At 55.5% G+C, this 22853-nt stretch overlaps 3 protein-coding genes across 7 annotated transcripts in view; 2 read left to right on the top strand and 1 right to left on the bottom strand.

Annotated features, from left to right (window-relative positions):
- WDR48 (WD repeat domain 48) overlaps positions 1 to 10008 on the top strand; it is a 43516-nt gene extending 33508 nt beyond the window's left edge. Inside the window, exons 12-19 of the mRNA XM_062200672.1 lie at positions 335 to 442; positions 740 to 836; positions 1466 to 1561; positions 3546 to 3651; positions 4490 to 4577; positions 6890 to 6966; positions 8270 to 8462; positions 9354 to 10008. Of these exons, the coding sequence (XP_062056656.1) occupies positions 335 to 442; positions 740 to 836; positions 1466 to 1561; positions 3546 to 3651; positions 4490 to 4577; positions 6890 to 6966; positions 8270 to 8462; positions 9354 to 9449 (861 nt within the window). The 3' untranslated portion in view covers positions 9450 to 10008. The remainder of the gene's footprint in view (positions 1 to 334; positions 443 to 739; positions 837 to 1465; positions 1562 to 3545; positions 3652 to 4489; positions 4578 to 6889; positions 6967 to 8269; positions 8463 to 9353) is intronic.
- Positions 10009 to 10080: 72 nt separating this feature from the next.
- GORASP1 (golgi reassembly stacking protein 1) lies at positions 10081 to 20160 on the bottom strand. 2 transcript variants are annotated; one of them, XM_062200674.1, is made up of 9 exons: positions 20021 to 20160; positions 17228 to 17308; positions 16586 to 16789; positions 15416 to 15502; positions 15148 to 15278; positions 14743 to 14947; positions 13600 to 13750; positions 13217 to 13369; positions 10081 to 12981 (listed from the first exon to the last, which is right to left on the bottom strand). In XM_062200674.1, the coding sequence occupies exons 1-9, from the start codon at positions 20081 to 20083 to the stop codon at positions 12713 to 12715; spliced, it is 1344 nt and encodes a 447-aa protein (XP_062056658.1). In that variant the 5' UTR covers positions 20084 to 20160; the 3' UTR covers positions 10081 to 12712. The 2 variants fall into 2 exon arrangements, with proteins under 2 accessions (XP_062056658.1, XP_062056659.1); XM_062200675.1 differs by having other exon boundaries at positions 16700 to 16789.
- Positions 20161 to 20367: 207 nt separating this feature from the next.
- Positions 20368 to 22853, top strand: part of TTC21A (tetratricopeptide repeat domain 21A) — a 33905-nt gene continuing 31419 nt past the window's right edge. For all 4 annotated transcript variants that reach the window (XM_062200132.1, XM_062200130.1, XM_062200131.1 and 1 more), the window contains exons 1-2: positions 20368 to 20394; positions 22007 to 22136. In XM_062200132.1, coding sequence (XP_062056116.1) covers positions 20368 to 20394; positions 22007 to 22136 — 157 coding nt within the window. The remainder of the gene's footprint in view (positions 20395 to 22006; positions 22137 to 22853) is intronic.

Below are 22853 nucleotides of genomic sequence, written 5' to 3'. Positions count from 1 at the left end.
TGGCCCAGACCAACTCTTCTGGCCATTTGGGGAGTGAACCAGTGGATGGAAGATATTCTCTCTCTCTCTCTCTCTCTCGCTCTCTCTCTCGCTCTCTCTCTCTTTCTTCTCTTCTCTCTAACTCTGTCTTTCAAATAGATAAAAAAAAAAAAAAATCTAAAAAACAAGGCAGATGGTTTAAATAAAAAAAAGAATGATGTACCACATTCCTTTTGAAATGTATTTTAGACTCTGTTCATTTAGACAAATGTAAAAATGTGTGAAATTCTGAATTGCAGTACCAGATCAATTCACCACTTAATATTGACCACTGTGCTTTCTCTTTGATGTATAGGCATGTAAGGTTGAAGATCTTGGCAAAGTGGATTTTGAAGATGAAATTAAGAAAAGATTTAAAATGGTCTATGTGCCAAATTGGTTCTCAGTAGACTTGAAAACAGGGGTAAGTTATCCATCAGCGTTTGTGTGAATGTGGAACAGTCGAAGCTTTCCCGTGTAGTTCATAATTCTTTGTACAGAGTGCTGTGTTTTCAAGTGTGAAAGAAAACTTTGTTCCTGTTAATACTTAGAGGACGCAGCTGATACCTCAGTAAGCTACACTGTAGCTGCTTTGAGTCACACAAAACACATTTGGTTGCAGCATCTGTGGCATAGCGCTTCAGTCAGATAGAGGTTTGGGGACTCACTGGGAGAGCGTGTAGCCATGGAATGTGGCTGCCAATGGTTTCTCTTGCGCCAGATGTTGACGATTACCCTGGATGAGAGTGACTGCTTTGCTGCATGGGTTTCTGCAAAAGATGCTGGCTTCAGCAGCCCTGACGGCTCAGACCCAAAACGTGAGTCTGAGCGCCCTTCCCGCTCCTCCCCTTCCGAGAGGGAAGCTCGGTCTGTGTTGTTTTTACAGCGCACTAGTTGTAAGAATCCCTTCTCTTCCACCTGTCACGTTCCTCTAAGGATGTAGCGTGTAGACATACCTGATGTGTACAAATACAGTCTTAGTGGCTTTCTGTGGAAATACCTCTTTAAAGATTATGTGATTCTTGGTTTTTGTTTTTGTTTTTAATATTTATTCATTTGGAAGGCAGAGTTATGTAGAGAGAGATCTTTTATCTGCTGATTCACTCCCCAAATGGCCTCCAGGGCTAGGCCAGGTGGAAGCCAGGAGCCAGGAGCTTCATCCAGGTCTCCCATGTGGGTGCAGGGACCCAGGGACGTGGGCCATCTTCTGCTGTTTTCCCAGGCATATTAGCAGGGAACTGGGCTGGGCGCAGAGAAGCCAGGACTCATCTGGCGCCTGTATGGGATACCAGCATGGCAGGTGGTGGCTTAGCCCATTATGCCACAATGCCAGCACCTTTTGGTTTGAAGGAATGGTGGGACTCACTTTGTGGGTTAAACCAAGCTTGCAATGCAGGTATCCTATAAAACTATGTTTTCCATTTTTTTCCTAATTAACTTTTTGCAGTGAACTTAGGAGGCCTTTTACTCCAAGCACTCCTAGAATATTGGCCTAGAACACATGTGAATCCAATGGATGAAGAAGAAAATGAAGTCAACCATGGTCAGTGTTTTTCTGTTCACATAATTAATTAAAAATTGGAACTAAAAATACTTAAATTGTTCTCTAACATGTGACATAATAAATATGTATGATGTGTCCATTTCATTGTCCTCCCTTCCACATCTGAAAATAAGAGCATCCATAGCATCTCAGCTGATTCTGAGACTGCAAGAGAGCAGAGCTCTGTGTAGCTTTCAATCAGTGACACTCTCAAGAGAAAAACCACACGCGCGCGCGCATGCGCATGCGCACAGCCTGTGTCTTAAAACTGGGCACCTCAGCAGGCCTGCTCCAAAAGTAGCCCTTAGAGAATCTGTGGCAGTCTGGGTGTGCCCCACAGCTAGGTAGTCAGGTGCACCAGAAAGCCAGGATTGCTGTGGCGCGGCCATACTGCAGGTCGGTCTGAAATAGTGGCCTTACCTAGTCCGATGGTCTTCCTGCTTTCAGTGTCACGTATTTCCAAGAGATCGAACCCCATCTCACAAGTGTCAGGTCAGTGAGTGAGAGTGTGTCAGGGCTGAGTGTCACTGAGGACACTGGAAAGGGGTGTGTGTGCCCCAGGCAGCGCAGTCACGTTCTCTGGGCAGCAGAGGACAGGACTGGAGAGTGTGTGTCTGAAGGAGGGGGAAGAAGGGATTCAGAGATCCACATGTCCCTGGTCACCTAGAGCCAGTGGAGTCACTGCATCCCACCTCGGGGCCTCCCCTGCTGGTGATTCCCTGCTGACCACCAGGAGTGAGCTGCCGTGGCAAGTAGCTCCCCGCAGGGACGTGGTTCTGGCTGACAGTCATCCCTAACGGTTGTGGACTGGCACTCTCTCCTGATGATTTCCTGAAAACAAGTCCCCTGATGTCCCTGGCAGAGATGGGGCACCGACCTTTTTCCTGCTGGTTTTTCTTTTATGTCACCTGGCTTGCTTCCCTCCCTGTGAGAATTGTACAGAGGACTGTGAGCCAGAGAAACGGATGGAAGGGTCTCCACACAGGGTCAAGAGGAGTAGGTTCTGGTGTGGGCTGTGCTGCTTATCGGTTGTGTAGCTGGAGGCAGTTCATTTCCGGTAAGGCAGGATGCCGTCAGAGGCCCAAAATCGATCATCAGGGCTCGGTCATCAAAAAACAGTGGTACAGTGATGCCCCTTGGATCCAGGCTGTGAGTGGAGAGAGTAAGGAAGAAGTCACGAGACTCCGCATCCCAGCCCAGAGCCCAAGTCAGTGCACGCGCCACCCGTCTGGCGATCGGCACCCGCGCCCTGCTCAGTGGGCGCTCCGGAGGAGGGCTTGTGCTTGATGGGCAGCTGGTGTAGTCAGAGCCCTTAGCAAGTTGCAGGTGAGATATTGACGACCACTGGGCGTGGACCCTGTTCTTCAGGGGCTGCTGTTCTGGTAGGGCAGAAAACACCTGGAGATGCGAGGGAAGAGCTGTTGGATTTCAGGATTGAAATTGCTTCCGCCTTGGTGAGGGAGGAATTCATGAACAGGTTGAGACTTGAGTCTTGGGTCAGTGCACTTGGGTGAAAAGATGACAAAGCAGAGTAGAAACGAAATCAGAGAACAATAAAAGTGTCAGGGCCTCTTTGAGAATTTTATTTTTCACTAAGACCTGTGTTACGAGTTGTAGCTGCTGTTAAAGTTTTTCTGTCCCTCTCAAGAAAGTTTTCTGAGCTGTGTATATTCTACAAAAAAACACTAGATCATCGTGTATGAATAGGCTGTTCTAGGCTGTGTTGTGGCTGCAGGAGCTGGTGACATTTTTGTATTTGAAACGGAAGTCCCCTCTTTTATAAAATCCACCGGTAGACAGTCATTTGTCTCTGGGACACCCCCAAGTTGCCCATTTTTCTCATTTTCAAGAATTTTCTTATTTTTTTTCTTGCCACATTCCGTTCTAACCCTGCTGGCCTTCCAGCATCTCGCATGTGTGATGTTCAGAGCCTATGTCTGTAGCGCTAACTCTGGGTACTGACTGCACCTGCCTCTCTTCCTAGTCAACGGGGAGCAGGAGAACCGAGTGCAGAAGGGCAACGGCTACTTCCAGGTGCCCCCCCACACGCCCGTCATCTTTGGCGAAGCCGGAGGCCGCACGCTCTTCAGGTATGGGGCAGAGGCTGGTGGCCCTGCCGGAGGAGGCACCCCGGCTGCCATGGAGGCTTGCCCCAGAAGGGTGTCGGAGGTGGATTAGGATGCGCTCCCAGGCCTGGCAGGGACCTGGGAGTTTCCAGTGCGGGTCAGAGTTCAGTGGCTGAGCTGGTGGAGCACTCTCCGCAGAGGAGCAGCCCTCGCGTTCTGTGAGGTGACGCTCCGTCTCTAGGCAGCTCCCGGGTGGGTTCTGCAGGAAACTCCCCTCCTCTCACTTTGCCGGGGTCAGGAGCAGGTTAACAGCTCCGGAAGTCCCTGAGCAGCCTCAGAGCGTCCACGTGGGGCACCTCCCGCAGGCAGGATGGGAACTGTTGCAGCCAGCACTGGCCCCATGGGTGGTGCCCCGCAGCCCTTGCTAGGGGCCACAGGGAAGGCCTGACCCGGCTCGCCTCCAGGTGGCCAGCAAGGCCCTTGTCTTCCGTAGGTGCCAAAAGGAAGAAAAAGGCTTTTCTTGCTCTTGAGCACAGATTTGCTTCATTTATGGTTTCCTAAGGGTGGCTGGCAGACCCGTCCTGGTCCCCACTGTACACACAGGCCCACGCTGTGCTCTGCAGCTCCGTCGGGGGACTGCACCTTGGCGCCTGGCATACCCACGGGCTCCCGTCGTCACCCCGGGGCTCAGTGCGGCAGGCCGCCATGGTTGCCAAGCCAGTCACTGTGCCTGGTTCTACAGTATGTCCCCCACTCTCCGCTGGGCTGCTCTCCAGTGCGCTCTGCTGTCCCCTCCCGCAGTGGGTGTGGACAGTGGTTTTGTCGTCTGCTGTGTCACTCACTCCCTGGCTGTTGTGTTTAGGCTGCTCTGCCGAGACTCCGGGGGTGAGACTGAGTCCATGCTGCTCAATGAGACAGTGCCGCAATGGGTAATTGACATCACTGTGGACGTAAGTGGCCTCCACGCCCACCTTCCCCTGCTGGGTTTTTTTTTTTTTTTTTTTTTTTTTTTTTCAAATCATGAAATGAAGAAGTGCTTTAGACAGTGTTATCTTGAACTTTAATAAAAACTAGACTGCCAAAGTGGAATCCTTCCCTGCCTGCCTGTAGTTCCCAAGTTGCAGAAGTATTGATAATTATTTATGTTTTTTGTTTTTAATTATAAAAATAATATATGCTTTTTCAGTAAAATACTAAGTGAATGCAGTGAAAGTCCTGTCTCTTTCCCAGTCTCCTTCTCACCCCTTCACCCCCGACCCCCCTCCCAGAGGTGAGCGCTAGGAATGATGAATGCATAGCCTTCAGTACTTTCTTCCTTGCACACACAAGCATATATTATCTGTGTGTATATTTTTCTGTACAGCTCGTTTTATTTTGCACAAGATCCTTTATACATACTGTTCTGCAACTTTTTTTTTCCCATTTAAAATATATCTTGGATACCTCTTCATGTCTGTGGACATGTGGGTCATCCCCCTTTAGTGATTGCCAAGTGTTCCATTGTATGAATTCCATGATGTATTCAGTCAGTCCCCTGTTGATGGACATTTGGTTGTTTCCAGCGTTTTCTATTACAAATAGTGCTGCAGTGAACATCCTTGTACATGTATCTTTGTGTACTTTTTAGGATAAATTCCTAGAAGTGGAATTGCTGGATCAAAGGGTATGCGCATTTTCACTTTTGATAGATTTGCCAAATTGCCCTCTGCAGAAATGGTACCAGTTTACACACTCACCAGCAGTGTGTGAGTGGCCCTTTCCCCACACCCACACCACCGCAGGACACTGCTAACCTTGCTGAGAGATAGGCAGATGTTCGGTCGTTGCTTCCATGTGGACTTCTGGGTCCGTTCCGAGTGAGACGGAGCATCTTTTCACACTGGCCATGATATCTCTTCTGTGAAGTGCCTGCTTGCGTTCTGCACCCATTGTCCTTTGAGATCATTTGTCTTTCCTAATGACTCGTAGGAATTCTCCGTATTGAATATTAACCCTTTGACTGTTACCTCCATCTTTCAGTTGAATTTTTACTTTGTTCATGGTGTCTCTGGCCAGGTGAAAAGCTGTGATTTTTTTTTTTTTTTTTTTTAACCTAGTCAAATTGAGCCTTCCTGGCTCTGAGCTGCATGACTTGTGTAGGTATTTCCACTCCACAAGGTAGCACAAGTGTTCTCTCCTCTCTTCTCTTCGAGTACCTTTGTGATAATTTTTATGTAGAGATCTTTATTCTTTGATATGAGGTATGATTCTACTTTCCAGAAGGGGTAGCCAGTGTGGCAGCACAGCTAATTAAATTATCTATCCTTTTTTCTACTAATCTGAAGTGCAGTCTTTTGTCACGTACTAAATTTCTATACACAAGGGTCCGTTTCTAGACTCTTATGTACTGTTGACCTGTTTTGTATATTCCTAAAGCCATATGACGAGATTTAATCTCCAGAACCTTTAGAAAGTCTGTTTTCTGTCCCAAATAATATCTCCAAGAACACAGAGCCAGTGTGACAGCTGATGGACACTGCATGGTCTTCTCCATGCAGTGAGCTCCCTGGGAAGTACGCCTCCCATCCAGGACACACTGGAACTCCAGGCCTCTGGCTTCTTCCTGAGAGGAGACAGGTGCACAGGATACAACAGGGAGACTCGGAGGGGATCATGACCCTGAGAAAAGATGACCCCGATAATGTTTTCATCTAAGTATGCAGTGGCCGCTAGGCTGTTGGCTGAAGTTTCCCTGCTTTCTTAAAACCTCCGACCTTGCTCTGACGTCAGAGGGAAAAGAGGAGAGGGCCTGCTTGGCCGTGGCGTTGGCCGATGGGCCTCACCCCTGCGGAGCGCCTGGCTTTGCTCAGGGACGGTTTGTGAGTTTCTCTCACGACACCTGAGTTTCTGTTTGGGACTTTAGGTATCAGCCCAAGTTTTACACTGTTGAGAGTTTGGTATGTGTGGCTTAAAAAAATTAAAGTTATTTTTTTCTTCACTTTAGTACCTTGTACTGTTACTTAAGAGGCATACTATACTTTTATATCACCACTGAAATGACATGTAGTTTATCTTTACGTATCTTTTGTTTCAAAACTCAATGTCATACTTTTCTGATAAATTTTCTCCAAAGCTGACTTAGATAATGTATTAGCTTACTTCTAAGTTTCATGAAAAACCACTTTTAATTAAAAGTAATTACTTGAAAATCATGTTTTCCTATTGACAGCATTTTATCAGCTAATAGAAACTGTTATGCCTTTTTTAACTTTTAATATTTCAGAAAAATATGCCCAAATTCAACAAAATTCCTTTCTACCTCCAACCTCATGCATCTTCAGGAGCAAAAACCTTAAAAAAGTAAGTTCCTGTGATTTCACTTGGTCCTTGATGTAGTTAATTACTGATGAGAGTTGTTTTCCCTATGATTACTTTTATAGCAAAGGAGGCAGGTGTAAGGCTGACTTTATGACACTGAGGAATTCCCGTAACCCCCAGATCAGGAGAAACCTGCACGCCATGACTGCTTTTGTGGACACTTAGGGAATAAGGAGAGTGGGGGGGAAGTAAGTGAGCTTGACCAGAGCTTTTCAGAAAGGCTTTTTGAAGGAGTTGGGGTTTGTGCTGGACACAGGAGGTGGCTACTCCAGGAGACATGGTGTGGGCGGGGTTGTGAGAGGACCGTGTACCTGCAGCGTGGGAGGGAGGGGAGCCGGCGAGGCAGTGAGAAGTTTTCTTCACACTGCGCTGAGCGCCAGGCTATAGAATGTGCAGTGCTAAAACACCAAGAATTTTGGAGCCCAAGGAGGGGCTCAAGGCAGGGAGACCAGAAGAATGTTAGTAGTCGGAGAATGGGGTGCTGAACACTGTGAATGTCCTAGCGAGTAAAAGCAGCAAGATTTTTAAAAACAGTTCTGTTTTGGAGATTTCTAAATGTATTACCAAGAAAATTGCATAGCGAACACCCATTGATCCCACAAGACAGCCTCAGCGATCGTCACCACACCTGGCCACTGTCCCTCTGCCTCCCTTCCTACCCACCTCCATCCACACAAGCAGACACAATTATTTCAAAGCAAGTCCTAAACATCACCTCAGCTAGACTGGATGCCTGAAATTCGAGATGGCTGTTTGACAATTGCTGACGTCAGAGGAGCTGATGGGTCTAGTCTAGAACACATGGGTTTGAGGTGTCTGTGGAACATGGCTGGAACGTGTGGTCAGCTGTTGGATTTGTGGGCAGAGCAGAAAGTTGAGGCTCGTGGGCTGGACTGTGGGAAGGAGATCCCAGGGAAGGCGGAGAGCCAGGAGCCCTGGGTCCTGCTGGGCACTGCGGGCTGCCTTGCCTTCCAGCATTTTTTTGTCCATGATCTGGGAAAGTGTGTAAGGGAATAAAACCCAGAAGGCTATTCTGTGTGTGTGCGCGTAACTCTGAAGACGTGCATTTCGTCTCGTTGAGTTGCACGTAGTCTGTGCCTTAGGGATGGTACCAGAGAAAATCTGCCATTCTAAAAAGGGATCAAGGCATTGACTAACAGTGTGTTTTATGTTTCTGGTCTATCTGGCCTTTATAAACGAAGTGCCAATACCAAAGAAAAATAGTATTGGAAGAGCAGTTGTCTGGTTGAGTCCACTGGTGTCACGATGTGCTGTTGCATTTCAGAGACAGGCTGTCTGCTAGTGACATGCTCCAAGTCCGGAAAGTCATGGAACATGTGTACGAGAAAATTATCAACCTGGACAATGAGTCTCAAACCACTAGCTCTTCTAATAATGAAAAACCAGGAGAACAGGAGAAAGAGGAGGATATTGCTGTGTTGGCAGAGGAGAAAATCGAACTTTTATGCCAGGATCAGGTAAGTGGAATTGAAGACCACAGCTCCCAGAAAGAAAGAAACCTGTTGTGTGGCGATAGTTCCCAGATCTGTTGCCTTTAAAGAGGCCCTTGGGAACCAGGGGTCTTTCCCACTGTGCTGTAAGGCCCCTTTAGAGGGGCTCTTTAAAAAAAAAAAAAAAAATTATTTATTTGTTTGTTTGAAAGTCAGAGTTAACACAGAGAGGAGAGGCAGAGAGAGACAGGTCTTCCATCCGATGGTTCACTCCCCAATTGGCCACAACAGCTGGAACTGCGCCGATCCAAAGCCAGGAGCCAGGAGCTTCTTCCAGGTCTCCCATTCGGGTGCAGGGGCTCAAGGACTTGGGCCACCTTCTACTGCTTTCCCAGGCCATAGCAGAGAGCTGGATCGGAAGAGGAGCAGCCAGGACTTGAACCGGCGCCCGTATGAGATGCCGGCACTTCAGGCCAGGGCGTTAACCCACTGAGCCACAGCGCTGGCCCCTAGGGGGGGGGCTCTTTAGCCCACATGAAAGCCCCTCTTCACTCCTGGGAAGTTTTTCAGGAAGAACCAGAGATTGCACACACTCCTAGATGAGACTGCTGGTAGCCTTGTTTCCTAACAAGGAGACACGTGGTCTAGATTTGCAAAACATGTGCTGGGTTAGACTTGGGAGTGGAGACGGCAGAGCTGTTTTAGGTCAAGATGCATCCAGACATTTTCCTGGAGCAGTGGCTGAATGCCAGCCTCGTGTTCCTGGCCTAACCATGACAGACACACAGCTTTCTGCAGATTTGCATGCTGGTTACCTGGAGGCCGAACACCAAGAGCAGGCTGGGTCACCTGGTGGGAACACCTCAGCCAGTAGGTAGCAAGAGACTTAGAAGTGTTGTATCTGTCTTGTGTGTTCAGGTTCTGGATCCGAATATGGACCTTCGAACAGTGAAACACTTCATATGGAAAAGCGGTGGGGACCTCACCCTCCATTACCGTCAGAAGTCCACGTGAAGAGTGGGCCCTGCTCCTGGGTGTTCATTCGCTACCTTCCTCTCTGGCCCCAAGAGTAGTCCTAGGAGAAGCCCACCAAGCCCCAATGGGAGCAAGACTTCTAATGGCCAATCTGGTATGGACCGAGATTCCCTTTCAGTTGAAGTGACTAATCGAGATGTAATATAGAAACCAGTCTCCACGTGTAGATTAAGCTGTCCCCAGGGAAGCAGCCTGTCTTGGCGATGGACAGAGAACTGAGCACAGGCCAGTGCAGACTTGGCTTCCTCCTTTTGTTTGAAAGGACCTTGTATTTGTCTGTTAGCACTTGTTAAGAGACACATCATTGGGCCACATCTGTCATTGTGTTTCAATTTCAAACCCACATGCTCCGTAGCTTTTCTAAGAGAGTACATTCCATTCATGCAGCACCTTTGAAGGCTTTTTCCAAGTTTGTCATAAAAAAGTTATCAAATTGTTTTCACCATTTAAGACAGTTATTTTTAATGCGAATTGCTGTTGCACAATTCGAGAGCCAGCCCATTTCGTAATAAATGGTTAATATTGGGCTTCTTTTTAATATTGCATCTCAGATGTGTTCTTGTAGAAAGATCTGCTGCAATTTTAGGTGCTGGGTCAGAGCACTTGGACCGTGGGGTGGGGGGCTGCGTTGCTGCAGCAGCCCAGGGGAGGTACCTGTTTCCCTCCCTCCTCCTGCGTACAGTTGTATTCACGGGTCGAGCCAGCTGAGACTACAGGTTTTTGCTGTGGGCGAGCAGTAGGACACCATCAGAACTTAAGACCATGATGAAATTATAATTTGATTCAAATGCTACCTAGAACGTATGGTGTCAAAGTAGAGGGAGAGCAGAGAGTTTGAATGTCGTATCCTGGAAGTATACATGTTTGTTTTTCCAAAGTTTTGTATGCAGATTCTTGTTATCTGTATCCAGATCTTCTTTTCACTGTTCTTTCTAACAATCTAAAGCTTTCATAGGATCATTTGGATCTTGTACAGAATATAACTTATTGGGGATAAACACTTGGACTTTTGGCAGGAAATTCTCTGGATTCTCCTCAAGTTCTTTGTATTCAGAATAGTTCGATGGTCCTGAAAGTAGCCAGAAGCACAAGTGCCTTCGGCGGGCAGTTCACCTCCGTCGCCTCGCCAGCTCCCAGCTTGTCCGGCCTGGGACTGGGGTGGGGGTGGAGGGCAGGTGTTTTCTACATCTTCGCAGGGTCCACCGGGGGCAGCTCATGGGCTCAGGTCCACCCCTTACTGTTGAGATACTCTGATCCGCACAACTGCAGACAGGGTTCCCTCCGCACTGGGCAGCTTCCTTTGGAAAGTGGGCAGGTCACTGCCTCCTGCACTTTGAAGATGTGAGCAGTCACGTCGCCAGTGAGCTGAAACGGTCTTTCTCCCTTCCTCGAGTCCTTGCTATTTGTTGAATACAACAGTGTGCTTTTGGTGCACCTTTTTTTTTAGCAATAGTTGTGAATTAATGGCAAAAAAAAGATAGTAATGACCAGCCCTCAGTTGCGTCTGCACACGGGGCCTTGGCGCGAAAGGCATAGCTGTTTCCGGGCCACTCTGCCCTGTGTGCCGGGCCCAGGGCGGCCATGCTCCGTCACGGACCTGACCCCCAGCATGACCGTAGCTATTCTGCCCCTCCAGTCAGACCGTAATACCATTTCCGGAAAATTTGAGTCTGCCACGCCAAAAGGGTATAAAACCGTTATTTCACAGTTGTATAGAATAAAAGCTTTAGTTAAAATATTTCAAAGCAGAGTACATATTTATTTTTTTCACCTGTCACTTTCTTCATAGCAGATTAGAGAAAGAAACCTCTGGATTCCTGTGCACCCTGGAAGTCATTAGCCTCGATGCCCACTTTATCTCCCGGTTTGGGGAGTAGGGGGCTTCAAAGTGAGGCATGAGCCAGAACCTTTGGGTAGGGGTAACTCTGGGTCAGGCTGCCAGGCCAGAGTTAAGGGACATGAGCCTGGGGTCCTTTGTGTCGCTGCCCCACTGCCTTCACAGCTGCACTGGTAGGCCTGACAGGGCTGGCTTTAAAGGAAGTCACGTGCTTGAAACTTCCCAGTGCTGACCTGGGGCCTCCCTCCGCTCAGCTGGTCTGCACCCCAGAGCACAGTCTGCTCCTGCCGGCCAGGCAGAAGCACACGTCACCAACACCAGAGCAGTTTTCACGGCCACTGGCAAGGGAGTGGTTGGTGTGGGAAGGCGAGGGCCTCTGGCCACCAAGCAGAGCACTGGAGTTGTGAGGGGTCATTCGTGGGTGGGCCCCTCCTTTCCACAGGGACAGACAGCAGGGGACACAACTCAGCCTTAGCTTCCAAAGGCACCAGGGCATGGGACGACAGCTCTCCCTGAGCTTTGGGAACAGATGGGCTCTTATACACTCTAGGCCCCTAACTCCCCTCTGGGTGGGGGTTGTGTGAAAAGACCTAGTCCCGTAGCCTGGCCTCGAGTTCACATAGGTCGGTGAGGTCAGTGGGTGTAAATCTGCGATGCTGATTGACCAGTGGGGCTGGCTGGATGCCTCCTGCAGTTAGAAGGGGTGGTTGTATAAGATTGGGCATTGACAGGAGTTGCTGTGGGGACTGGCTTGCAGCCCCCAGGGAAGAGCAACATTGTGACCTAAGACCCACAACAATGTGGGTCTGTGCTGAAGGGCCTGGAGGGTGAGCACACTGTCCCTCCTCCAGTGAGGACAACTGGACAGTGAAAGCAGAATCTAGGTGAGCCTAGGAAGTGACTGAGCCAACACCAACACTATCCCCTTCCTCCCTCACCCCATTTTCACACTGGCTTGTGACCAGAGCCTGCCACCTCCTGGGCAGGCACGGGGACCACAGCAAGTCCTGGACCTGAGAAGGCGAGGGCCAAGAGATGCCCTCCCTCCAAGCCCTTGGCCTCTCACCTCCCACAGGGGCCTTTGCCCCACCCAAGCAACAAACAAGCCATCGTCGTCTGCTGAGCGCCTGCGAACCATTTAACGCGGGGTGCTGCTCCTAGCCCTCGACCACCCCCAAGAGGACTTGCTGGAACCCCCAAAGCCGGGACCACCAGGTGGCACACAGGCTGTAGGGCAGGAGGGGGTCTGAGCAGCGCGAAAGCCCGCTGCCGGCTGGTGTCCCTCAGGCCACCTGGAGCTGCAGCCCGGGAAGGTGAAGGCACAGGGATGAGGTCAGACACCCACAGCACAGCAGGCCGCCTAGCAGAGCCCAGCCACCGGGCCCTGGGACATCACGGAGCCTCGTCACAGCCCAGAGTGTGGTTCTGGGGTAGAGAGGGGGCCCTGGCTGGCTGGCCCCTCGGCCTCTGGCCTCAAATCCGTGCTGTCCGTGTTTGCTGGCTCCTCCTCGGCCTGAGCCTCGAGCAGCTCAGCAGACAGCCCGTCCTCGGGTGAGGCTGCAGACGTCAGGCTGTCGGGAAGGGTCAGCTGAGGCAGGTGGTCCAGCTGGGCCTGGGCACCGGGGCTGTCCAAGAAGGAGACTTCAAACTCGGACCCAGACCACGTGGCCTCACCTGAAACAGAGAGTCGGGCTCAGGAGGCCTGGAGGGCCCAGGCCGTGGCACCAGGGGCAGTTACCCCACCTACCCCTGCCACGCCCACAGGCTCTGATGTCAGTCAGGACCACGCCCAGATGCCTTGCTGTGGCCGTTCACCTGAGGCCGACCTCCACCCAGCGGAGGGATTCAGGGCAGCTTCCTAGCACCCACGGGGCTTCCCAAGGGGTTTCCGAGGGAGCCAGCCACTCACCGCCCCGCTCGTGGGAACTGCTGCTGGAGCACACATCCTCTGGCCCTGAGCTGGAGACAGCTGTGCAGGGGGGCACTGTGGGAGGGGGCAGGCCGGGCCACACACCGCCATTGCTGCTGTCCAAGAGGGAAATGCCCGACACGTCCAGAAAGCCTGCAGGAGAGGCGTGGTTATTTGCCAGCAAAAAAAAATCCTGACCGGAAAAGTCAGTTCCCCGCTGTGGAGCGCCCAGTGATGTGCGCCCACCCCACCCGAGGTTCCAGGCTGTCTCCAGCTTGCCCCAGGATCTGAAGGAGGCTGCCGCCTGTGTGGACCACAAGGACCGGGGCCCTGTCCTACACCTAGGGTCACAGGTTCCTCAGCCTCCAGGGCCTGCCGGGTACCTGGGTCCATGACGCGCTGCACTGGAGGTGGAGGCTGAAGGGGGGTTTCCACAGGAGGAAGAAGTCCTCCAAGGTCTAGAGCGGTATGGCTGGGACTCCCAGGCCCAGGAAGCTGTTCCCCCACGGAGGAGCCAGGTGCCTGTAGCAGGGCCTAGAGGGGCAGAGAAAAAGGACAGAGAGGAGGCGACCCACACAGTGCCTCCAGGGGAAGGAGTCTGCAGTGCAGCCTGGCCACCGCCCCTCCTTGCCACCTCAGCCCTCTCGCCCTTGACCCGCTCCTTCCTCTACAGGTGATGTGAAGTCAGATCATAGGGGCCGGGCCTGGCCTGGTCTCCCCCAAGAAGCCCCAGGTGCCCACCTACCCCCAACGCATCCCCTCTGCTGCTGGCCCCCTTCAGCAACCCACAAGAAGAAAGGGCACACCTTGAGTTCAGGGGTACAGAGGAAGCAGCCTCACGTGCCCCCGGCACAGACCCCAGGCACCAGCCCAATGCCCAAAGGTGCTCTCGGGGGACCCACCCATCAGCCATGCCCACGTGCCCATCCTCAGGGGCTCACTGAGGCACACAGCAAGGCTCTGCCCATCCCCGAGTCTGTTCCCCACTGTGAGATGAAGGTAACGGGTCAGTGTGTGGCACAGCAAGTCAGGATGCCACGCAATACCAGCAGCCCCCACCAGAGTGCCAGTTTGAGTCCTGACTGCTCCGTTTCCCGTTTAGCCTCTTGATAATGCAAGTCCTGGGGCCCCTGCCACCCACATGGGACACCATGGCGGAGTTCCTGGCCCCTGGCTTTGGCCTGGCCCAGCCCTGAGTATTGTAACCATTTGGGAAATGAACCAACAGATGAAAGATCAGTCTCTCTCTCCTGCTGCTGTTGCTCTTGAAATAAATAAAATCTTAAAAGTAATATAATGAGGGCCTTACCTCTACCTTCACTCTAGACCCAAGGGCCAGCAGAGCCAATAGTGGAAGTCACTGTCCTAGGCACAGCCTGTCTACTCCCACTGTCTACTCTCAGAGCAAATGGGCCTCCCAGAAGGGCCCCAAAGGACAGTTGCTGGAAATACCCCCAAGGGTGGCTTTGAGTCTGCATGTCCCTGGCTGCCAGGCCCTACTGCCCCGACAGGTGCTCCCCACATACCTCCGTGTAGTCACTCTGCCTGGAACCCATCTCTGGGCCCGAAGAGCCAGGAAAGTCCTGGAGAGTGGGTCCAGGTGCCGGGGCATCAGGTGGCAGGGCATCAGGTGGCAGAGTGCCAGGCGGTGGGGCACCAGGTGGCTTCTTGTGGCTGGGGTTCTGGGTTGGGATCCGGTGTAGGTACCCGTAGCCAATGCCACATCCCAGACTGCCAAAGGCCAGAAGCACTCAATCCAGGGGCTGTCCCACAGCCCTCCCTACCTTTACCACCCCTACCAGCAGTGAGGGGGCTGGGAAGGGTGTTCCTGGGCCAGTGCCTAGCCCTGCATCTCCACCAAGTGACTCCACAAGCCTATGCCCCCCAGCGGCCCCCCACCAGCCCAGCAGCCCTCTGAGCCCGGGAAGTACCTGCCCTCTCCACCCCATGCTGCGTTGGGAGTTACGGTCACCTCCCGGCAGGAGTCCGACTCGGAGTTATACACCATCAGCTTCAGGGGCTTCCCCTCGTGGGACTCGATGAGCGTGAAGAAGTCCTCAGACTACGAGAGACACAGCACCTGAGACCTTCTCCCAGGGTCAGACTGGAAGCCCCAACAAAACGAGACACTTCTCAGGCCCGGCGCCCATCTCCACCCGGTCCCGGCGGTCTGGGAGGCGCAAGCCGTGCACCACTCACCTCCTGGAGGACCTGGTCTGAGCCGACCACGTAGTCTGTGTAGGGCAGCAGGCCAGCAAGGGCAGCAGGAGAGGACGGCTCTACATCCTGGGGAAACAGCCGCAAAGTGCTGGCCTCAGAACTGACGCTGGGGGAAGGGGCAGTGAGCAGGACACCTGTCCCCTGTCCCCACGCAGAGCCTGGAGCCCAGACCTCACCTGGCTCCCAGGTCCTCGCCCAGCAGGGGGCAGCACCATGCTGTGGCTCAGCACTGAGCCCTGCACTCGCCTGGGCCCTGCTGCCGGCTCCCTCCCCCCCCCCCCGCCCCCCCCAGCCAGCTGTGTGACTGAACAAATGGCTGCACCTCTCTCCGCCTCAGTTTGCTCACAACTAAAAGTGGGAGACTGAGTCCACGTAGGGCTGCTGAGCAAACTAAATTCACATGCTGGCCACAGCGAGTGCCCGAGTGCACGGGCTAAAAGCCCCGGGTGAGGCTGCAGGTGAGGGAGCGGGCAAAACTGGCACAAGGCTCGCTCCGCCATCTCGGTGTCTCCCAGGCAGTGTGGGCACTGCGTCGTCCACCCTGCTTCATTCGTGGGCCATCTGCAGGCAGGCTGCCAAGGTGGAGACACTCGGCCAGCCTCCCATCAGGGGTCAGTGAGCAACGTGGGAGGCTGGGAACCAAAGCGGCCGCCTTCTAGCTCAGGGCACCCCTTTTCCACCACGCCAAGGGCCCGAGCACTGGAGCATCTGCACGCCACCAACAAGCACAGGTGTCAGAGCACGCGTGCTTCGCCAGCTCAGTGGCTCAGGGGCACTGAGGTACGGGTTAGCTGTGTAACAACAGTGGGCCAGACAGCTAGTCTGCATGTCCGTCTCGTGTCTGTACAGAGCTGGCCAGACAGACGGATGCTAGTCACAGCAGCACTGGGCAGTACGGGCACTGCACCAGTCTCCCCACCTTTCGAGAGAGGAAACCCAGGTACAACAGGTAGAAAGGTGCCCAGTCCCACGGCTAACGAGAAGCAGGGTCCAGAGCACACAATTCAGGGAGTGCTGAGCCCACCCTCTCCGGGATGCTGGGGTGAAAGCAGACCCTCAGAGCCCTTCCCTGGACGCCCCCTGGCTGCTGCCAGCTCCCCTGCGCCCACCCACTCGAGCCGGGGCCCTGGGCTCAGCAGCCACACTCACCAGCACGTGCCACACGTGCTCGCTGGCCCTGCGGAAGCTGCAGAAGCGCACGCTGGCGCCCAGCAGGCCCTGGCCGCCCCACATGTTGCTGGGCACCACCTCCACCTCGCGCACCTTCATGGTCTTCATGTTGTACACCTCCAGCTTCACGGGCTTCTCCACGTTGGCCTTCAGCAGGGCCTTCAGCGTGTCATTCTCTTTGTTCTGTGGGGGCAGCGTGGCTGACTCCCAGGCCCCCCCTCCAGACCCCTGGGACGGGTCCATGGTTGGGCCAGGGCAGTGGCTGTGCCTGCGGCCGCCGTAACCCCATCTCTCACCACCCGCAGCACTGCCACGCCTCCCTCCCTGCGTCTGCCAGCAAGCACAACCAAGCAAGCACAGCCCTTTGCCCGGAGCCCTCATAACCCCCACACCCTGAGGTCTGGCAGTGCCCTGTCCCTCTGTCCCTGGCCCAACCCACAGAGCTCAGGAGCTAAGCACCGGGTAGGGTCCCAACCAAGCTCTGAGTAGAGGAAGAAGGGGAGACAAAGCTGGTCCCCTCTCCTAACCCCAGACAAAAGGGACAGGTGACAGCCTCCTGTGGGACCCAGGGACACACACACACACACACACAGCAAAGCAGGGGTGGGGGCGGGAGCTCACCAGCCTCGAGTGCCCGATGGTGATGATGAAGTCAAAGTAGGGCTCCAGGCCTGCCTGCTGGGCTGGGGAGTTCTCCTGGACCTGTCCCACAGCAGAGGCCACAGTCACTGCAGGAAGGCCCCGCCCCCCCGGCGGCCATCTGAGCACTGCAGAGGCTCACTCCCTCACTGCACGCCCTGGTCTCCTGTGTCCAAGTTTCCCCGACGACAACGGTCAACACGTGCTTCCAGGGGTGCTCCAGAGCCCGGAGCAGCCTCAGGGCTACCAGGAAGCGGCCTCTAGAGCAACACAGCCTACGGGAATGCTGAGGGGGGCGGGGTCTGGGCAGCCTGGGGATCTGCCAGAACTAGATGTGAAGTGAGGAGGAGGCAGGCAGAAGAGCAGCAAATGGGGCTATGCCCAAACAGGGAGCCAGAAGAGCCACCTGTGGCCAGATCACAGAGGGCCCCAGCAGGTGGGCAGAGCACTGAGGCACGCTGGCAGAGAGCAGACTCCATGGCGGGACTGCACCTGCACCGGAGGTCTGCTGTGTGGGCACTGCCGATCCCTACAGCCTGGCCCTGGGCTGGGGCATCTCCCCAGTGGCTCAGCCACCTCACCAGCCTCACAGTCCAGCTTCCGGGCCCATGCAGGTCACCTCTTCCAGGAGGCACGCCCAGCCCCAGGGAGCTCCCCAGCTCACTGCAGTCTCCAAAAGCCCAAGTACCAGCCCGCGCAGGCCACGGCTGAAACCCATCTCAGAGGGCCTGACGCAAACAATGTGGCCTCTGTCCCAAGGACCTAGACCTGAAGGCGGGCCTGTCCTGTGGGCACTTGATGGCCTGTTGGTCAGGCCCCAGCCAACCAAGCACAGGGCTCCTTTGGCTCCTGGTTCTTAACATGTTGGGAGGCCCACGGGGCTCCTGGTACCCCCAGCCCTTCTGCGTGGGATGTGGCGAGCTGAAGCAGAGCTCACGGAGGGCCTGCTGAGAACAAAGTGGGGCCTCTGGGTCAAGGCCAGTTTGCCTCTGGCTTTAGGACTCCCTTCCGGCAGCATCACCAAGCGAGCTCCTGCTTGCCACTTCAGCACCGCGTGGCTTCCAGCGGCCGCGGGCCCAGGAGCCAACTCCAGTCCCGACTGGCCTGGCCCACGGGGCAAGCGGCTTCCAAGCCCTGCTGCAGGGGCACCCAGAGCCCCCTCCACCAGGGCTTGCCGGGGGCCAGAGCTCCCCTCTGGTCAGGGCCACTGCCAAACCACTTCAGCTCCCTCGGGCAAGGCCACCGTTCCTAAGGCCAGCACTGCCCGCTGCCTGCCCACTCCCCTCCGCAGCACCGGGTGTGGGCCACTCCCCTGCCCGCGCCACCCCCCCCCCCCCCCCCCGTCCTGTGGCCTTGTCTTCTGCCCGGGTGCGCTCCACCTCCTTCCCTCGTCATTGTTCAGGTGCTTCACGGCCAAAATCACCCACGCTGCTGCCCCCAATGCCCACTCTGGCCAAACCCTTGTCCCCCGGGGGCTCACACCCCACCCCACAGCCCCATAGCATACACGGCCACCTGACTTCTCAATTAGGGACGGAGGTGGGCAGCTTCCGGCACCAGCAGGGCAGGGCACCACACACCTTCCTTAGCTAGGAAATTAACCCTTTCACCAACCCCAATTTACACAAGAATCTCAGGACTCTGACCCCAGGAAATCCAACCCCGAGCCTTCCCTTAACCACTGCCTGTTAGTTAGGCACTAACTACCACTAACTGCTTCCTAGTTAGTCCTCCACTAAGCGACCTTCCTAAGCGCACTTGTTCTTCCTTTCTGGAAACTGTAAGTAGGGCGCTATGTCCACCCCACCCCCCCCATACACACACACACACACACACACACGGAGGGCCCTGCACCTTGGAATGAATGACACGCCAGGTGCTCTGTGGCCCGGATGCACCAGCCTCACCCTGCGCAGGTGCTCCCCTACACAGAGTGCGTGCCCAGAAACGGCTGCTTTGGCCAATGATGACCTCTGCTCTTCGCAAACTGTCCCCCCCCCTCCCCTCCTGTCTGCACTCCCGCCATCGCCCCACCCTCCCCGATTGCCAATAACCTGGATTCCTTCGCCTCCTCCGAGCCTGCGGCAGGACTCTCTCGCACTGTCCACATTTCCTGTCCCAGGCCTCACGAGGAACAAGCACACTGCCAAGCACAAACCATGTGTGCTCCGGGCCCAACGCCAGCAAAAGCCCACCCGAGCGGCAGCCGGCGGCCAAGCCTCGCCTTCCCAACACAGCGGCACCCTCGCCGGCCTAGCCATCTCTGCACCAGCAGACCTGGGGTCAGAGGCCCTCCCTCTCCCCCGCGTCTCCTAAGGCTCTCTCGGGCCCTCCCGCATGCTCCGTCCAGGTCCTCCTGCGGCGGCCTCTGAGACCCTCGCGGCCAGCGTCCACGCGATCACCACGACCCCCCGGGCCGGAAGACCCGCGCGGTGCGGGCGAGCCGGCACGGGCGGTCGTGCAGCCGCGCCGAGGGCACCAGTGCGTCCCGACGGCAGCCGGGCTTTCCTCTCCGGCCACGGGCCCATTCCGGCGGCCGGCCCAGGCACCGCTGTGGCTCTGCGCGCCGCGGACACCGGGCGGGAGCGGCGCTGGCCGCAGACAGCCCCGGGAGTCAGGAATTCCTCACGGCCTTCTCTCCCGGCAGCGCCCGCCACGCAGGCGGCAACACCGGACAGGGACGCGCCGCAGCGGCCAGCTGCTCGGCCACCACACGTCCAGGCGCGTCGCGGCGGGCGCCCGGCCAAGGCCACCGGCGCCGCAGGAGCGACTCACCCCGTGCAGGTGGAAGCCTTCGGCGCCGCCGGCGGGCTGTTCGGCGCTGGCGCCCAGGCCCATGGCAGCGGCGTGGCTGGGGCCCTGGTGTCCACCACGGCAGGCCGGCCTCAGCGCCACCACCGTGGACTCATCCTATCGGCGCTCGATTACCTGCGCCTTGTCACGTGGGCGTCTTGTTACGCCCCCTCCTGACGCACAGGCTCTTAGCAACCGGCCGGCAGCCCTGTTTCCAAGGACGCGCGAGCCTCCCACTTCCGGCCGCGAGAGGCGTGCCCAGGACCCTGACTCGGGAATCTCTCGCGCCGCCCCAGCAGAACCGGACTCGGATCCGCCAGCAGCCGGAGATGAATGGCAGTGACTCCTCCGTCATGGTGCGTGGCCCGGCCGCTCCCTCTGGGGAACTGCGCTCCTGACCGTGACCCCGCGCCCAGCTAACCCCTCTCCTCCCCTGGCGCCAGCCTCCTCAGTCAATCCTGCCCTCACTAAAAAATATTTATTTTTTATTTATTTATTTATGAATGAATGAGACACTGAAAGAAGGCTCCCACCTCTGGCTCACGCCCCCACATGCCGGCAACGGCCAGGGCTGCTGAGCCCGGTGGAAGCGGGGAGCCAGGAAGGCACTCCAGGCCTCCCCCACGCGTGGCCGGGATCCGGGATCCTCAGTCAGCCCTGCTGCTTCCCAGGGCGCGCAATGGCAGGAGGCTGGAGTCGGAGCGGAGCTGCCTTTGAACACAGGCACTGCGCTGTGGGACCCAGAGATCTTAACCACTGGTCTGAACACCTCGCCCCTCCTCTGCTTTTTTTTTTTTTTTTTTTTTCTTGCCTCCTCTCGAGGTCCCTCTGTGCATCCTGAACCCCAAACTGGTGTCCCCTCCCCGGTGGCCCCGTCCACTGAGTGCCCCCAAGCCAGGGCCTCCCCTTTCCAGCATCTTCTCATCCCCTTTACCCCCTCTCCCCGGCCAGCCCACACCTCTCCTGTGTCCCCCTCCTCAGTAGATGCCACCACCATTTCTCTCCCAGCCTTAGCTCCTACCTCTCACGCCCATACCCATCTCCCATCCTACCTATCAGCAAGAAATGTCAGCTCCCTGATGTCTCCCTTTTTACTCTGAAGCCCAGGACCACCAGCTTCTCTGCTGGAGACCAGCACCCTCCCTCCCACCTGGTTCCTCTGTCTCAGTTCCTCACCAGCAGCACCCACTGGGGCCACATACGTGCACACACAGCAGCCAGATTGGTTTTGCAAAAACATACAGATGGCCTTCAAAAAGTCCACAGAAAAAGCGTGCTATGAAAAAACCGGGCACGGATTTCAACGTGTGCACCCAAATCAACCCATCTTTTAGTTCCTTTTTCCGTGACCTTTCTGAAAGCAGCCTGCCTTGAAACACGCCCCCTCCCTTACCTAAAACCATCCCACCTGCTTGCTATTCTAGCCTGTAGGGTGTCTGGGCTCTCTGAAACAGCCCACAGGGCTACTTAACAATCCTACCGCAACTGTCCCCACCCCGACCCCCATCCCCCACAGACCTCAGGGGAAGTGAGACTTGGCTTTGAAATCTCAGCCCCTGTTACTGCATGTCCTTTGTCAGGCCACAGCCTCCATGGGCTCCGGCCTCCTTAACTACCGAAGATGTGCATAACCTAAGGGAGGTAGCTGCCCTCCTAACAGGTGGTTGGCCCACAAGCACTTGTGACTACAGCTGCTGGTGTAATTTCTCTAATTTCCCTTTATTCCCTGAGACGGAGTTCAGTTTCCCCCATCACTCCTGAACCAGAGACCTGTCGGTCATGCCCAGACTCCCCCAGACTTGCTTCTTGGCAAACTGCGAGGAGCTGCTCCCGGGACTGCCAAAAAAGACAAGCCGAGGCCCAGGCGTTCCCCTCTCCTCTCTTGGCCGAAACGAGGAGCAGTCCAGGGGCGGCAGGACCGGGACAGGAGGCACTGGGGCTGCTGCAGCCGTGTCTTCCTCCACACAGGCCGCGATTGTGCACTACAGCCTGGAAAGGTGCTTCCACCACGTGCAGCAGGCCGCCGCTCTGGGCCTGGAGAGATTCAGCAATGACCCCGTGTGGCACTTCTTCAGAGCCTATGGAGCCCTCAGGGAAGGTAGGGACGCGCAGGGCTGGCCGAGCCCGGCCTCCGCCTAGATGCCCACTTACGTCCTAGTTGCGTTCTCACGGGAAACCGTCTCGTCTCCGGGGGCTGCATCCCCAGGCGGAGCCCCAGGAGCCTGTGCAGTCCGTGTCTGGCTGACTTGTGAGGCCTCAGTGCGCTCACGCTCTCTGCTCCGTACCCCAGTTTCCCTGTCTGTGACGTGAGGGGCTGGGGAGCTGACTGCGTGGCTGCTGAACCAACCCCAAGCTTGGAAGCCGACAGCCTGCCCTGCAGGAAGAGGAGGAGGAAGTGGCAGGTGGGGGACAGGCAGGCCTGGCACAGGTGCAGGCTCTCCAGTGTAGCTGCGGGCTGGCTGAGCTGCCATGGCCAGTGTCAAGGAACACGGCGGGTGACAGGCAGGTAGTTGATGTTTCTAGTAGCTGGCTGGGGATGCCAGGCCGCCTTCAAAACTGACCCCTTGCCAAGAACCCCAGCATCACAGGTGTCCTCATGCGTACTCACAGGTGTGCGTCTCAGATCCGAGGCCCCCAGCGCCTGGCAGCCTGGCCCACGGAGCCAGCAGCCTTTTCAGGAAACATTCACCTTTGAGGAACTTGAGCTCCTGGGGACCCTGCAGAGCAGGCCGTCCGCTGCTGGTGCCCTGCCAGGGCCCAGCCGTGCTAGGGATCCTGTGTGTCGCCCCTGAGGCTCCCACCCTCGGGGCCTGGC

The sequence above is a fragment of the Lepus europaeus genome, chromosome 9 (genome assembly GCF_033115175.1).
Source record: "Lepus europaeus isolate LE1 chromosome 9, mLepTim1.pri, whole genome shotgun sequence".
Classification (NCBI taxonomy): domain Eukaryota; kingdom Metazoa; phylum Chordata; class Mammalia; order Lagomorpha; family Leporidae; genus Lepus; species Lepus europaeus.
The sequence above is the reverse complement of the archived record's forward strand: the minus strand, read 5'-3'. Positions and strand labels throughout refer to the sequence as shown.